Source organism: Lycium barbarum, chromosome 6 (assembly GCF_019175385.1).
Source record: "Lycium barbarum isolate Lr01 chromosome 6, ASM1917538v2, whole genome shotgun sequence".
Taxonomy (NCBI): domain Eukaryota; kingdom Viridiplantae; phylum Streptophyta; class Magnoliopsida; order Solanales; family Solanaceae; genus Lycium; species Lycium barbarum.
The window spans coordinates 123,802,317-123,820,021 of record NC_083342.1 but is presented as its reverse complement, the minus strand read 5'-3'; the positions used below and the strand labels follow the sequence as shown (position 1 = coordinate 123,820,021).

Here is a 17,705-nt window from a genome sequence, read left to right as displayed (position 1 = left end):
ACAACGGATCCAATTAGATTAATAAAACAAATTAACAATGATCATGGCAATTGGTTATTTTTCTGAGATAACAGCATAGACGTTAGAGGGACAATTTTCAGCACGACAGACATGTAATGAAATGAACATTTCCACACAGTTGAGCATATAATGTCACAAGGGATATATGAGATTGAAATAAATTCAAGAAACAATATCCTTAGATGGACTTTTCGATCATGTCTATAAGGTTGTACACAGCTCTTAATTCTCTATGCAAAAACACCCTCAGACATTCACAGAATGTACACATATAACACAAGGACAGGAGCTGCTTGAATCACTTACCATTTTTCAAACAAAGCATATTTAGTTAAAGCTGCTGGCTCCAGGAGAATAGGTGGTACGTTTATCGCGAATTGGTGCTCCCGCTGTGACGATTTAGGCTTTCTTCACTGTAAGGATGGTCAAAGGTTGCGCTGGTTCCTTCGCGGCTTACAGAAGTTGAACTTGATTCAGCGTAAGTGTTCATTCCATCTATTTCCATGATGTTCTGAATCTCTTTCACCACCTCACACATTGTTGGCCTATGAGCTCCTGCTTCTTCGAGGCATGTGAAAGCTAGATCCACAAACTTCCTGAAGCTGATAGGTGTCATGCTTGAGGGGATAGCGGGATCAACAAAACTATCAATGTTATACATGTCTTTAGACTTATCCATCGCTTGCTTCAATTCCTTCACGATATATTTTCCTCTCACGATAGGACTCCTTGCTGTTATAAGCTCCAGTAGCACAACCCCGAAGCTATAGACATCACTCTTCTCAGTCAACTGTTGTGTTGTGTAATACTCTGGATCCATGTAGCCCTAAGCCAATAAATGTACACAGCAGCTCGTATTAAATGTTCACTTACAAAATCTTCAACAATTATGAAATCAAGTGTTCAGGTTTAAAGCTTCCAAAGTTCTCTACTTTGTGTAAAAATCACAAAGCAATTGCATGCAAAAGTTATGAATTTTGTGACGTTATCAAGCAGAAAGTCTGATCGCTCCTTTCTATAAGAAAATTGTATCAAGCACTTTCTGCATGTACATATGAGCGGTTTTCTTACTGACAGAACCTGGCAGTTCAGCACAATGTGTAATTTCTCTGGACATGAGTACAGATTTAACTTTTAGGAATTAAACCAAGAAGATCATCAGTTTATATCTATTGATGGACAAGAATTTCCAGAGACTACGAAATATAGAAAACAATGACTTATAAAAAATAAGAAATGACACCTAATGATAAAATCAAATTCACGTATCAGTTGCAGCATCAGTAAAGTATGCACTTACCATTGTTCCTTTAACCTGAGTGCTGACGTAACCCTTTTCTGGCTCACTCATCGACTTGGAGAGACCAAAATCAGCAACTTTCGCATTCAAGCGCTCATCTAGCAAGATGTTATTTGATTTGATATCTCGGTGAATGATAGGAGGGTCAACATGGTCATGAAGATATTGCAACCCTCTGGCTGCTCCATGGGCTATCCGAAGCCTCCTCTTCCAATCCAACTTAATCCCAGACTTCCCTGCAAAAGTTGACATTAGTCATTGGTCATGTAATCCCTTAAGGTGTGGTAAACCTGCAGCTGATCGTCAAAATAACAGTTAATAGGAGGAATTACATACCTGAAAGACTTTCTTTCAAGGAGCCATTTGGTATATATTCATAGACCAACATCTGTTCACCTTGCCTGAAACAAAAGCCTACAAGGCTGACAACATTTTTGTGATGAAACCTAGAGAGAAGCTCAATCTCATTTTTAAACTCAAGGGCACCCTGCTTAGATCCTTGCTCTGCTCTTTTAATTGCAACAAGTTGTCCATCTGGAAGTATCCCTCTGTATACCTGTATGTTTGCAAGAAGTTTAAAGTGATCAACTAACTTTAGTTGGGAAAAATATTGTCATATAACTAATTAAAGTGTCAGGTGGTAATGTTACACAACGAATTGAACTCATCATCGGTGGAAATGCCACCGTTCTCAATCTTAAATATTCAACCAGACATTAGCTTTACTAATCCAGCACAATCCTCAACATAAGAAGCAAAGGTCCAGACCTGTTTTATAACAGGCTGGAAATATAGATGCAACCAACAATAATTCTATTGGTCCCTAACTCTATTCTCACCCTCCACCTAAAACTAGGGCAATAACATTAGTTATAAACATTTTCTCGGTTCCAAGTAGGCAATATTGATAGTACGAGGCATGTTGCACTTTTAAATCTGGCATTAAACCTATGCCAATAAGCTACAGAAATATTAGCCTTCATGTGTCTTATGGATTGAACATTATTGCACAAAATGGTTATTACTCAACAGCAAGGAGGAATTATGTGGCTGTTGGAAAATAGTCTCAACAACTAAATTATAACAATAGCTTTTTAATCAGTCATAATGAAATTAAAAATGTATTAACAAAAGTCAATTATAGCCAACCTTTCCATAACCACCAGATCCGACGTAATTGCTTTCTGAAAAGTTATTGGTGTATTTTTTCAGCTCTTCAAATGTGTAACATTTTACACCTTTTAACTGTGGAACACCGCCGCTGTCTTTAATAGAATCCCATGTAGCTGGACAAATAAAAAAGCCGTTAACCATCAGCAGAATAAAAAGTTAGAAGCAGCACTAAAGAACAGTCACAGAACTCACCAAAAGGGTCGCTCTTTCTAACAGCCTCTTGAGCTCTTTTCTTTTGGCAAACTAAAACTCCTATAATAAGTGATAAAATTAAAAGGATAGATCCACCAGCTACTGCACCGATTATATTTTCTTTAGAAATTGACTTGTGAGATCCTCTTGATCCAACTGTAAAGCACAATACCTGTAAAGTCAGATCTCTAGTAACAAGTATAGAATAGAGTTAATTGTCATCAGTTAACTGCACTCAGTACCCAAGCATGATCCTCAACAAGCTAATAAATAATAGTACTACCATATATCTTTACAATTTGCTAATCCATACACTTGGCTTTGTTTTAACTAAATGTGTCCCTTCTCTCACATCGTATATGAGAACTTGAGCACAGCAACTTCTCTTTGTTATTAGCTTTTCATCAGAAACAATTGTTTATAATGGACCATAGATAGATGAAACTTGTGCATAAGACTAAATTAAATTACATATCAATGAAATGTTCTATCACCTTCGAAGTAATTGTAGCTTTCACCAATGAAATAGAATGGTCCAAAATCTGCAGGAGGTTTGAAAGTCTGATTGCTAAGTGTAAATCCAAGTGTGGTAATCCCTGTACGGTTGAAATGATCTTGGCCGAATGGAAAAACTTGCAGGCGTAACGCAAAGTAGACATCTGTCTTTTCCGGATTACTCAAGGAAACTGAATCTACTTGCACCTGATGTTGGCTAAAAGAAGATATCATAGACTTTTGAAGTGACTCAATGCTTGTGTTTCTCAGGTCAGAAAAGGAAGGAGCTCTGAAAAATAGGTTGCCTGTGTACGGATAACTACATTTACAGGTAGGGCTAGGAATTTGATCAGAACTGCATGGAGTTATGACGCAATTATCTGGTGGGGTTGAATATTCAAGGTTCACTTGGGCAACGCCACAGTAGTTTTTTGATACATCTTCATAACAAACTGGATTATCCTTAAGTCTGCCAAGTGAACAAGTACAAAACTGAGATTATCAACTATCCTAACAGGTATGATCTAGTATTTCTTTTCTCGTTGCTAAAGTGGAGAAAAAGTGGCTTGAGGACATACATTATTTGAAAAGGATATTCAGGTCTTCCTGTGAGTGATTCGATGGAATTGTTCTGCAAATCAATCTGCTTTAGTTGGCTGCTATAGCTGGATTCAATATCTAGTGTTCCATTAATCTTGTTTCCCTTCAAGAGGCTGTCATAAAGAACCATCTCATTGTCATAAACTTGAAATGCAAATATAGAATGATAGAATCATATACTAGGTCACTTTGTACTACCTTTTGAAACTTTGTTACAAGACTAGCACATAGCGAAAAGGAGAATAGTTGCATTACAGGCACCGTGGCCTAAAAGGCAAAGAATACTCACACGGTCTGCAACTGAGAAAGACTGAAGAGGCTTGGCAGAATTTCTCCTTGAAGTTGAGTGTTCTCCATTACCCTGTGAACATTTAATTGATGAGGTGCAATTAGGATAATATATACGCTCAGATGCATGTGAGTTCTGCTGAGGCACGTGAAATCAGAGACAGATACACATATGCATGCTAAGAGATAAAGAGGAAAGATAGAGAGAGATGGGTACAGAGTCATCAACGACTGCAAAGTTGATAACCACGGCGGAAAATCAGCTGAGCTAAATGTATTATTGCTCATATCTCTGCAAAACATGACCATAGGACACAAAAGCAAATTAAACTAATCTAAAGACATAGTCTGTAATATCACAACATTAAGATTGATGCATTTTCTTAGCAGAATTGAGTTCCAATTGAAACATAAGTATCCCAAGGCATTGTAGGTCAAGGAACTTACAAGTGGTGGAGGACATTCATGCCAGCAAGATTGGGCAAGGGGCCAGTGAATTCATTGTTTGATAAGTACCTGCAAGTGATATGGAGAACTTATAGTGGGGTTCACACACTCGTAAAAACAGAGATCATAGCAAGGTTGTATCAGCATCTGCTTGTCTACTCACAGTTCACCCAAATTTGTGAGATTTTTGAGGGTTGATGGAATCGATCCATTTAATGAATTCCCGTCAAGACGACTACAGTGTACATGGATATCTAGTTAATATGATTTCCCAGGTAATGTAAAGCAAGAAAGATGGCACATTATTAGAATTCTTTAAGCAAGATGGATTTTGGAAATACTTACACCACTGCCAGAGTCTGCACAAGTCCTAATGTAGGGGGTATCTTTCCAGTAAGCATGTTTTTCTCAAGCAGCCTGTGCAATTACAAGACACAAACAGAAGAAACCATTAGCCAAACGGAAGAAGTACGCTGCAAAAAAGAGGAACTTAGATAGTTGGGGTGATTGAGAGACAAGAAAGTTTTAGAAAAATGGCAAAGGGAGTGCTCAAAAAGAGAGGCCACACTATTGTTGATCTATCAAAATAATCGACAAAACATATACACTTCCAGTTCAGTGGAACTTACAAATGTATGAGAGTCATATTTGAGCTGAATAGCTGATTTGGAATCTCACCAGAGAACTGATTTCTCCCCAGGTGACTGCGAGGTAAGTAGTATATCACATAAAAATGAGAGATGAAGATATTACTTAAGGAACGGACAATACTACTCACAAATGCTTTGTGTGAACAAGCATGTCTAGACCAGGTTTGCTTCCATGGGAGACTGGAAGAGGCCCACTGAGCCTATTATCAGCTAAGTCCAGCCAAGATAGCTTTGATAAATTACCAATAGAAGCTGGTATCGGTCCAATAAATTTGTTACAATTCAAAGCCCTGCATGATTCAGATTAGTGTTTTAGAAATGTAGCCCAGTAGAAGAAACAGGAAAGATTTCAATATAGTATAACAACGATGAACTACGCCAAAGTCCCAAACAAATTGGGGTTGACTATATGAATCCTCACTGACCATGTTACTCCATTTAAACTCATTCCATGCCAATATTATGCAAAATAAAAATAAGAATAAAAGTACAAGAAACCCTTTATATTTTCCAACTCTGAAAGGCTGATGGACAATCTATTTCAAAATATACAACAAGCGTACAGAGCTGTGGTCACTCGCAAAAGTACAGGTGCTCCCCCTTAATACCATCAAAAATTGACAAACAGAGGCGATAACTAAATTGTAAGCATCCACAACCGAATTAGATAGCCAATCTGAGATGACAAATTGTTCCATGTACTGAAATGTCTGCATATTCTAGCTTTAACAACAAATACTGCATATTTCTCAATATCTTGAGTTCATTAAGCATTGAGATAATAGACATGTAATAAGCAACTTTATGCGATGAAGATCAGTCAAATGATCAATTTGTGAAACAAAACAATCCAAACCATGTAATCAACTCTGGCAGGCATAGTTTTTGGATCCATCTATATCAGTAGGAATATGGATATTGTTAATATACCAGCAACTCAACGAAAACTACGCGTCAGTCCCACACAAATATGTTAATATTCCAGCATTCTAATAATTTTTTTCTCAATTCAAGAAATCATATGAACAACAGAAATAAGACTTACACTGATTACATGCCATATAGTTGGTAAAAAAGTTGTAAAATAGAAGAAATTGATATCCTTACAGAAAATGCAGCTGGCTAAGGGATCCAACTGTCTCCGGTATCAGCCCAGAAAACCCACAACCAACGAGGATCCTGCGACGTAGCTAGGAGCAATTACTCTCTATAAACAGGAGTTAAAGAAATAGGCTGGTGAATTAACAACAATTAAGCATTATATCATGTAATTCCCTTACAGTGTTGTTAAACTTTTCAAACTTCCAATTGATTGAGGGAGTGAACCTGTCAAGCGTTTGTTGTATGATAGATCCCTATACAAGGAACCAGAGAATCAGAACAAAATCTAAATACATTCAAGAGTCAAGAATATTTGTGCATGCATGCAGGAGCACAAGCAGATCACATGGGGGAAAATTGGATTGGTGAATGAGCTATGAAGAAGCACAAGTAATTTATTTCATGCAAAAAGTAGAAAGCTTCAGGTGCTTCAAGAACAGAGTTAATTTCACGGATGGTTACTCAACTTTCATCATTTTATTGCACCAAAGTCGTTAAACTTTGTTCACAACAATCCTTCTAAACACGTCGCCATGCACACAAACAAAATGGTCAAATTAATCGGTGTTGGATTATAGTCTAGACGCAACTGGTTCGCCAGAACCCATTGCCTCTAGGCCCAGGGGCGGAGGTAGAAGCAAACGTATTGGTTCGGCTGAACCCAGTAGCTTTAATTCTACTCTTGTATTTGTATTCTAAGTTACTCGGACTCGCCTAAAATGTAGTTAGGCGCGTGTTGGATCCTTCAAAAGTAGTGTATTTTTGGAGGATCCGACACGGGTTCGGCAACACTTTCGAAGAGTCCGAGTAACTTAATTTGTATTACAAGAATTAAATTCAGAACCCAGTTACTAACACGCGATGTCGCTATTCTAAAATTTAGCCCCCGTTTGGCCATAAGAATTATTCACTTTATTCCAGAAATTTTTTCACTTTTTTCCGGAATCAGCATTTGGCCATTAGAATTCCGAATACAACTTGAAGTTGTATTCCAAAATACCAAAAACTCAAAAAACTTATTTTTTAAAAAATTTCACTTTTTTACAACTACATTTCACCTAAAACTACAATTTCAAAAACTATAGGCAAACACAACTCCAACTCCAAAATTCTAAAAAAAGTGTTTTTTTTTTTTTTTTTGGTATCTATGGACAAACGGGGCCTTAGAACCCATAAAATTCAAATTCTGGCTCCGCCTTTGCCTCTAGCTCAAACACATTTATGAAGAGTAGCAGAGAGTGTAGAACTCATTAACTCTAAATTTTGAATTCAACCATGGGAAGTAACTATCAATAAGCAAGGGCTGATTTAAAAGAGAACCTATGGTTATACATGAAACAATAATTTTTAGTACCCGTACCCTATATATATTTAAAAAATTATTAAATATCTATAAATATTTAATTATGTATAAATATTTAATTATGAACTTAATTGTTATTGTATGTTACCTTAAGATTGTTGTACGAACCCATAAAACTTTAAATCCTGAATACGCCTAAGCAAGAGGTGTCATTTCAAATTTCTCTCACCAAACTACTCCATTACTTATGAGTAAGGAAAAACAAAACTAGTAGCTACAACTAAAATGATTCATAGAAAAGTTGATTTTTACCAATTATTTCGTTAGTTATGATTCTTAAATTATAATGCACTAATATTTAATGAGTAGAAAGACATACAATATCTGCAGTTCAGACAAGGCCTCGATGTCTCCAGATAGCTCCCCTTTCAGATTCATGCTTGATAATTTTCTGAATATTCAGAATCATTAGTATCTCAAAATAATAGGTTTGAGAGCCTCAATTTACAAAAAGTAACTATGTGTGCATGAAAAAGAAACAAGAAACCAAAGATAAGCGTCATTTAATAAAACAAGATTTTTTTTTTAACCTAGTTCCATTTGTTATCCAGCATTTATCCCTATACACATGAACTGACCAAAATGGAAGAGCAAATACAGTGACAGTTACATAATTGTCTCAAATGAGATAAAATATCTTCTATAATTTTCTACAAAGCTAATTTCTTTTGTTGCTCATTTTTTAAAATAATTAAGTTATTTATTCAAACAGAAGATTCTTTTTCTTAAATTTTTGTTATAATAGAACAGATGGGGAAAATTAGTTAATAGGAAGAAAACCATTTAGCTGACACAATATGAGGAGGGTGGACATTGAATTATACATGTGACATTGTCGAGCTAAGGAAAAGTGGAATTCTTGACTAAATTATTGGAGTAATAAGTAAACGGATGCAGTTGTGTTTCAATTTTTTAATTTCAATATTTATTCATAAATTTAGGAATATTTTAAAGAGTAGTAATATTATTTTTTTCTAAAAAGAACTTCCAATTGATATGATTCTGATTCGACAATTTTCAGTTAATCACAAAAAAAAATAAAAAAATGCTTACATAGAAATAACACGTGAATTGTTGCACCCGATGCCTTCCCATGGATCACCACAAGGATCAGAGCCATCCCAACTTGGAGGTACGTTCTCCCACTCTTCCTTCAGTGACTCTAGAACACCATCTGCACCCATTTTTTTTTTTTCAGACTACCATACTGTAATTATTTATTGATTTTCAGAAAATACTGCAGATATATGAATCGCATAAAGTTCCTCATTTAGTGAATAATAAGAAAAAACGCTCTGTGTTGGGGATGCGTCCCTTTTTATTTAAACAAACATTTATTTTAGAACAAACCCATGGAAATAAGAAGGATTAAAAAAACAGGTAGAGATCAGAGAGAGATAGCAAAGTGGAAAGGGTTTGAAGGCTCATTGATCAATCATTTGAGAACTTAATTTCAAGTGACTCTTAATTCTTATACAAAATGCAATGTGGAGCATGTAAATCTATACATGATGATCATATCAGACATCCTCAAGCATGGAAGCTAGCTGCAAAGCCTTTTGCTTTACTATATATGTGATCTTCAGATCACCTAAAAAACGATAACTACGAATACCTGTTTGTAATATGTAGAAATAATAACCAGGGAAAAAAAGACGTACAACCTATCGTATAGCATGTTAAATTATGCGTTAGTGCAAAAATTCTTTACATTGTTAGTGTATATGAGTTTTCATGAATCAATTATAGGACCAAAAACAACTAAAGAGATGTAGTAAGTAAGACATACAGTCACCAATATTGGTAAAAGCTTCCAGCTGCACCAAAACTTGCATAGAAATAAGCAGGCAAGAGATGATCAGTAGGATTTTTGTTTGGACCATTGTTTAAATCCACCACCATGCAACCTAACCTTCTTCTTCCTCTCTAAATGGGGTCAAAGAAATATTCTTTTTTTAGGGAAGAGAAAAAACTAATGGAAAGAAACAGAAACCACAAGTGGTTGATTTGTTATGTGGACTCTAGTCTCTGATCAGCAAGAGGATAATATATCTGTACGTAGAAGACTTAGTCAAGAATTCTCTCAGCCAAATCATTCTAAATAACACTGTAGTAAGTACTGATCAATCTAAGTCCACAAACAGAGACACCCTGCTACGGGCTAAATATTGTTCCCTTTTTCTAAGGTAAGGCGATGTTGCACCATATGCATTGGACCCCATACAACTTGTACTTATACAATGACTTTATTTCATCTTAAAGAGTTAAATGAAATAGTCCTTCCTAGCAGCGGTGGAGGCAGAATTTTTACCTAGAGGTTTAAAAAATATGAAGAAGTAAATACACAAAGAAGTCAAGGGGTTCAACATCTATTATGTATACATAAAAAAATAATTTTAATCTAATATATACACTGTAATTTTTTACCGAGGGGGTTCGGATGAACCCCTGGAGCCTACCTAGCTCCGCCCCTACTTCCTAGTAAAAAGAAAATTGTGTGTCCAATTCTCTCTGTTATATACTCCATAAAAGAAGTACGTAACACTTAGGGTGCACTACAAGAAAGAAGACATTTGGCAACAATTTTTTTTTTGTTGCAGGTTATTATTGCAAAAAGTATTTTTGGCAACAACATTTTTTTTGTTGTTGTATAAACTTTTCCCAACGGCTGTTATTGCAACGACGTGCAACAACATTTTTTTTAGTTGCCAAAAGTACTTTTTGCAACAATCGTCAATACTATATGGCAACAAAATTAAATTTTTGGCAACAAAAAAAGTTCATTTTTAAAAGATTTATCATATATGCCAACAATAAAACTAAGTTGTTGTCAAATATTGACTTTTACCAACTATATTATTTTTGTTGCCAAAAGAGCTATTGCAATGTCACGACCCAGCCCCGTGGGCCGCGACTGGTGCCCTAATTGGACACCCAAACCCATTCGCTTACCAAATCAACATATCAAAAATTTATTCAAATTTAGCATACGTCTTTTGAACAGATACTGAAAACAGATATCATCTTAAGCGGTCACCCGTACCGAAATATCATATCAAAAGCCGGTAGGCTGGCGGAATATACATCGCCCGAATACACATACATTTACAAACATAAGGGTCGTTTTGGCCATAATAGCAAACGGGGCCGCTTAAGGCACAAATCACAAACATAATCGAACAAACGTGACCCATGACCCACATATATGACTACAGGCCTCTACAAACCATAACAGAAACACATGACGGGACAGGGCCCCGCCGTACCCAAACAACCATATACATATATGTCGAACATGTATAACAGAAGGTATGTACCAAAATATGAGCTCCGGATCAAAAGGAGTACTCCAAATAGCAGAATAAGTACCTTACTCTGGCGGGTCACTTGAACGAACGTCTGTACCTGCGGGCATGAAACGCAGCCCCCCGAAGAAAGGGGGGTCAGTACGAAATATGTACTGAGTATGCAAAGCATAAGATACAGAAATCCAACCATAACTGAAGCATAAGGTACAGAAGGGAATACCGAATCAGTATATCAAAACCGGTACGGAAATCATATGTATAAGTAATGCAAATCAAAATCATGCATAAGGCTCAGGAATGTGGTCACCACTCCGACGCTGGTGCCACAACACAGCATAACTCCAGAAGGTTTCAAATCTCCGTACAACCCCGTACATAACACATCATCACAACAAATCATAAGCCATATCACAGCATAACTCCATAAACGGAACCCGGCCCTATGGCAAGGTCTCGGGAATCGTAACACAGCATACTGCCGAATATATCATAATGCGCACGATCACAAAACCGGCCCGGGATCCGGCGAACGATATCATAGTAGTAAGCACGAGCGGAGTTGTGAGGAAACCATATGCATATAAGTACATAAATAAATTTCAAACTTTGATGGACAAATATATTTACCGACATCTGAAGGCTCAAAAATAAGATTCGGGTCAATCGGAATTAGTATAAGAAAGTTACGAGCTTTTGAAGTACAGAACCTTCTGAAAAACATTTCATAAGCCATACTTGGAAATTCAAGTATCATTCATATTAGAAAACTTTCGAACAACATTATGGATCAAATCAAATGGAGACTTTAAGACCATATTTACATATCAAAGTATTCATCAAAGACTTTAGTCATCTCGATTTTCTTTCGAACAACATTCGGAAACATAACAACTAGAATCTTCGAACATCATAAATACGTATCAAGTCATATGGAATAGCTTATGGAAGTCAAAGATGTTAGCCATCCTAGTGGCTCTAAGAATAGGATTTTCTTTAGAAGCATACATATACGTTATTTGTTCTTTTCATAAAGGTCATGCCAAAAAAAGGAAAGGTAGGCTTTACATACCGTTTGTCGTCTGTACCAATTCAATAATTTAAACTCGTCTCGATTGGCACTTCAACCTATAACAATGGTAGCATGTCCGTCAAATTGGTGGTTGCTAGTAAACGATAACTCGTTTTTGTATAAAAACAAGTGGACAGCACTTCCACTACTTGCATACATCCACAACTCACATACGAGGTCAACAACATCAATAACAAGACACAACTCAAGGACATAACAAAATCAGCCCCATATGCACTACATACACCATTGCTATCATTCTTTCTCTTTACATCCATGGAGTACAACAACCACAACAACAAAGTGATTAATACACTAATTCCTTATGTTTATCCAGCCCCTTTAACAATGTTAGACCAGCCATCAAGAACAGCCCATACTCCAGCAAATATACTACATATATTGTACATAATCATAACTATAATCCCTGCATTTCGACTCAACAAAAGCAGCCACGAAAATTACAACAAACAGCCCCCAAAATGTCACTACAAAACAGCCACGAAATTTATAACAAGCAGCCCCAAAATAGCCACAAAATTCATCGCAAAACAGCCATGAAATTCATCACAAAACAGCCACGAAATTCATTACAAAACAACCCCAAAATAGCCCTTAGTTACCACATAACAATGACCGATAATCTCACGAACATCTAAGAATATACCAAGCAGATCGACACACTTCGCATACGATATTTTATACGCTTCTTTCCTCCAAGTTTGATGATTCACATCAGCAACAACACATCAACAACATCAACCTCTATATGCAAGAAAACTATCGTAACATTACAACAAGTTCTAAACAGCCCCATCCATTATAACGTCACAATACAATTCTTAACTATCCTTAGTTCTCCAATTCCTCAAGAACAGCCCCTAACTACAATTTAACCATAACAATGACAACCTCAAATAGCCATATAATCACATGAGATTTTCCACCAAAAACCTTATCAAAACAGCCCACAACAACAACATAACGATGCCCGAAATTCTAACGAACACCTACAATACACCAAGCAGCCCATATACACTTCTTATGCCTTATTTCATGCAATCTTTTCAGCAAATTTCAGGGAAATACAACAGCAGTCACACGACACCACATCATCTATTCATATGCAAGTAAACCACATTATTATCTCTATAATTCTTACAACAACCCACAACAATTTTAACTCCAACTCTAACCATTAAATTCCTTCATTCTCATCACATAATCCATGATCACAACAACCAAAATATTAATTCAAATCAGTCCAGCAAATTTCAATTAAAAACAGCCCCTATGGTATTCAACAACATTTCAACAACATTCCAACATTCGTACAATTCGTGTTACCAAGTTACAACTATGTTTCAACATCAAGATACATAATTTCGTGGCTTCAACCATGCTTCAACATCAAGATACATAATTTCATGATTTTCTTTCATTTCTACTCACCATAACATGTTCAAACCATCCACAACACATGCAAATTCATCCTAAAACATATAGAAAATGATCAGCTCTTACCTTAGCAAATTGGCTCCTTAATTTGCTGAATTTAATGGCTTCAATTAAAGACCACTCTTGCTGCTCTCAAGGACCAAATTCACGTTCCCATAGACTTCCATTTTTAAAACACCATGGAAAATTAATTTGAATCAAGCTTGGTGAACTTGATTTTTTTTTTCCACCATAGCCGTGAGCACCTCTCTCTATCTCTAGGGTTTTTCTTTTCTTGTAATGTTGAAGATGATAAATGGTTCCTTAGTGTAGATTTTTCCCTTATATAAGCAGCCCCTAAGAGTGACAAGTGTCCACTCAAGGCTTGAGCCAATTAAATTTGGCCACATGTCTTGGTGGGGCCCACTTAGTGCACTAGTGACTTGTTTAATGAATAATTAAATTTTAATCCCCACTTAATAATCTAATCATGGTAAATTAATCCCAACTTTCCATTAATATTTTTACACTAAGTAAAATTTATAAACAATTCATGTTCTAATAGAAACCGGAAATTAAAGATTTCTACTTCGTGCCCGAAAATGATCCCGTTTTTAACTTGAGTCGATTCTTTTGCGAATAACTCGACGTATAAAATTACGGGATATAACATGCAATTTCTATACTTTCTTGTAGTGGTGTCTCTGTCGCTGCCAGCTAGTTTCGTTGCAAGTGACCAACAAAGTCAAGATAATTTTATGTCTCAGGTTGAGAAATGAATTCCATCTAATTAGCACCAACAGCAAACCCTTAATTCCAAGCTCCTAACAATAGGTTCGTATATATAAACCTTCACTATCCATTCTATTAATGTATACTAGATTCATCTTAATTTATTGTATGATTTTTGAAAAAGGAGTATCATACTTATAAGCTTGGATGCCAACCAATGGGCGAGCCGTGATTTTCATTCAAGAGTTCAAAATACGAAGAAGTATATATCAAGGGGATTTAACATCTGCTATATATAAATATTTATATAAAATAATTTTAGCTTTATATATAAAGTGTAATTTCTCGCCGAATGGGGTTCGTCTTTGTACCCACTTGGCTCCGCCCTTGATGCCAACTTTAGGAAAGTTTAGAGCTTGAAACGATTTTTTCTTCAAACTGAAATATAATTACGTGAGTCTAACGTGATTTTTGGGCCGTATAATTTTGAAAAGTTCCTAACAATACTGGTCAATAGTTAAGTAGGATTTTTATACTCACCGTATCTATTTATGTGGTCATCCAAAGGGAGGGGTCCGTCTGTACGTTGATTAAGGCATGTTGTGGGTTCACAGTTCACTCGCTACTGTCCAAACCCAAGGCCCAAGGAAAGGGCATTTAGCAACTAGTTTATCTGAGAGAAAAGTATTTGATGTTGATATGCTATTGATAATTTGGAAGGAAATTATTGAGAAAAAGATACTAATACATCTATGTTTTTTTTTTCTTCTTTTTCTATTAGTATGTAATTGTAAAACTCATTGTCGTGTAATCAAAAGCTTACAAATTCCAATCATGAAATATCTCGTGCGGGTAGTATAAAGTAAAATTATTTACAGTAGATCCAATTGGTTCGATCCTTCTCCAAATTCTACACATAGCGAAAGCTATGCGCGCTATACTTGGATGCCCTTTATCATCCAGACTTATTAATGAGATAGAACGAGGAAAAAAAAAGAAAGAAACTCTAACAATTGATAAATTTTAATATTAAAATATTCAATTATGCGAGTGCTATAACCTCTCCCACGGCTATTATAGCGAGAAGGATTATTTTTATCCATTAAAAATAATAGACCCATGAAAATTTTACATTTTACTTAAGTTTTTCCTAACAAAGCATAAAAAAGAATGTAGAAAGAAAAAAGTAATTGGACCTTTACCTAATTGGACCAAATCGACTGGCTGTGATCAACTGATGTTGCCATAAGGGCCTTGCCAAATTCATCTGAATTCTAATTTCTTCCCTCAAATGAATGTTTGGAGCATAACAGAGGTGGATGTGCAAATATTTGATCTCTTCAATTTTTGAGATTTACAACGGATCCAATTAGATTAATAAAACAAATTAACAATGATCATGGCAATTGGTTATTTTTCTGAGATAACAGCATAGACGTTAGAGGGACAATTTTCAGCACGACAGACATGTAATAAAATGAACATTTCCACACAGTTGAGCATATATTGTCACACAGGATATATGAGATTGAAATGAATTCACAAACAGTATCCTTAGATGGACTTTTCGATCATGTCTATAAGGCTGTACACAGCTCTTAATTCTCTATGCAAAAACACCCTCAGACATTCACAGAATGTACACATATAACACAAGGACAGGAGCTGCTTGAATCACTTACCATTTTTCAAACAAAGCATATTTAGTTAAAGCTGCTGGCTCCAGGAGAATAGGTGGTACGTTTATCGCGAATTGGTGCTCCCGCTGTGACGATTTAGGCTTTCTTCACTGTAAGGATGGTCAAAGGTTGCGCTGGTTCCTTCGCGGCTTACAGAAGTTGAACTTGATTCAGCGTAAGTGTTCATTCCATCTATTTCCATGATGTTCTGAATCTCTTTCACCACCTCACACATTGTTGGCCTATGAGCTCCTGCTTCTTCGAGGCATGTGAAAGCTAGATCCACAAACTTCCTGAAGCTGATAGGTGTCATGCTTGAGGGGATAGCGGGATCAACAAAACTATCAATGTTATACATGTCTTTAGACTTATCCATCGCTTGCTTCAATTCCTTCACGATATATTTTCCTCTCACGATAGGACTCCTTGCTGTTATAAGCTCCAGTAACACAACCCCGAAGCTATAGACATCACTCTTCTCAGTCAACTGTTGTGTTGTGTAATACTCTGGATCCATGTAGCCCTAAGCCAATAAATGTACACAGCAGCTCGTATTAAATGTTCACTTACAAAATCTTCAACAATTATGAAATCAAGTGTTCAGGTTTAAAGCTTCCAAAGTTCTCTACTTTGTGTAAAAATCACAAAGCAATTGCATGCAAAAGTTACGAATTTTGTGACGTTATCAAGCAGAAAGTCTGATCGCTCCTTTCTATAAGAAAATTGTATCAAGCACTTTCTGCATGTACATATGAGCAGTTTTCTTATTGACAGAACCTGGCAGTTCAGCACATTGTGTAATTTCTCTGGACAAGAGTCCAGATTTAACTTTTAGGAATTAAACCAAGAAGATCATCAGTCCATATCTATTGATGGACAAGAATTTCCAGAGACTACGAAATATAGAAAACAATGACTTATAAAAAATAAGAAATGCCACCTAATGATAAAATCAAATTCACATATCAGTTGCAGCATTAGTAAAGTATGCACTTACCATTGTTCCTTTAACCTGAGTGCTGACGTAACCCTTTTCTGGCTCACTCATCGACTTGGAGAGACCAAAATCAGCAACTTTCGCATTCAAGCGCTCATCTAGCAAGATGTTATTTGATTTGATATCTCGGTGGATGATAGGAGGGTCAACATGGTCATGAAGATATTGCAACCCTCTGGCTGCTCCATGGGCTATCCGAAGCCTCCTCGTCCAATCCAACTTAATCCCAGACTTCCCTGCAAAAGTTGACATTAGTCATTGGTCATGTAATCCCTTTAGGTGTGGTAAACCTGCAGCTGATCTTCAAAATAACAGTCAATAGGAGGAATTACATACCTGAAAGACTTTCTTTCAAGGAGCCATTTGGTATATATTCATAGACCAACATCTGTTCACCTTGCCTGAAACAAAAGCCTACAAGGCTGACAACATTTTTGTGATGAAACCTAGAGAGAAGCTCAATCTCGTTTTTAAACTCAAGGGCACCCTGCTTAGATCCTTGCTCTGCTCTTTTAATTGCAACAAGTTGTCCATCTGGAAGTATCCCTCTGTATACCTGTATGTTTGCAAGAAGTTTAAAGTGATCAACTAACTTTAGTTGGGAAAAATATTGTCATATAACTAATTAAAGTGTCAGGTGGTAATGTTACACAACAAATTGAACTCATCATCGGTGGAAATGCTACCATTCTCAATCTTAAATATTCAACCAGACATTAGCTTTACTAATCTAGCGCAATCCTCAACATAAGAAGCAAAAGGTCCAGACCTGTTTTATAAAAAACTGGAAATATAGATGCAACCAACGATAATTCTATTGGTCCCTAACTCTATTCTCACCCTCCACCTAAAA

At 36.3% G+C, this 17,705-nt stretch overlaps 2 protein-coding genes across 3 annotated transcripts in view; both read right to left on the bottom strand.

Annotated features, from left to right (window-relative positions):
- Positions 1-114: 114 nt before the first annotated feature.
- LOC132598566 (leucine-rich repeat receptor protein kinase HPCA1-like) lies at positions 115-9,715 on the bottom strand. Its single transcript, XM_060311517.1, has 19 exons — positions 9,420-9,715; positions 8,684-8,804; positions 7,950-8,021; positions 6,447-6,521; positions 6,274-6,345; positions 5,295-5,456; positions 5,146-5,220; positions 4,862-4,933; positions 4,680-4,751; positions 4,517-4,585; positions 4,287-4,361; positions 4,071-4,142; positions 3,760-3,894; positions 3,181-3,650; positions 2,687-2,842; positions 2,471-2,607; positions 1,658-1,877; positions 1,322-1,557; positions 115-847 (listed from the first exon to the last, which is right to left on the bottom strand). Exons 1-19 carry the CDS (start codon positions 9,511-9,513, stop codon positions 389-391), a joined length of 2,844 nt encoding a protein of 947 aa, XP_060167500.1. The 5' UTR covers positions 9,514-9,715; the 3' UTR covers positions 115-388.
- Positions 9,716-15,644: 5,929 nt separating this feature from the next.
- LOC132598565 (leucine-rich repeat receptor protein kinase HPCA1-like) overlaps positions 15,645-17,705 on the bottom strand; it is a 31,028-nt gene continuing 28,967 nt past the window's right edge. For both annotated transcript variants that reach the window (XM_060311515.1, XM_060311516.1), the window contains 3 exons: positions 17,189-17,408; positions 16,853-17,088; positions 15,645-16,378 (listed from right to left, as the gene is read on the bottom strand). In XM_060311515.1, the coding sequence (XP_060167498.1) occupies positions 15,920-16,378; positions 16,853-17,088; positions 17,189-17,408 (915 nt within the window). In that variant the 3' untranslated portion in view covers positions 15,645-15,919. The remainder of the gene's footprint in view (positions 16,379-16,852; positions 17,089-17,188; positions 17,409-17,705) is intronic.

Coding starts and splice junctions, on each gene's coding strand:
- LOC132598566 (XM_060311517.1), bottom strand. CDS start 9,513: ATGGTCCAAACAAAAATCCTACTGATCATCTCTTGCCTGCTTATTTCT. Junction 3,895..4,070: donor CTTTCTCAGTTGCAGACCGT/GTGAGTATTCTT, acceptor TCTTTATGACAG/CCTCTTGAAGGGAAACAAGA. Junction 1,558..1,657: donor CTTGAAAGAAAGTCTTTCAG/GTATGTAATTCC, acceptor CAACTTTTGCAG/GGAAGTCTGGGATTAAGTTG.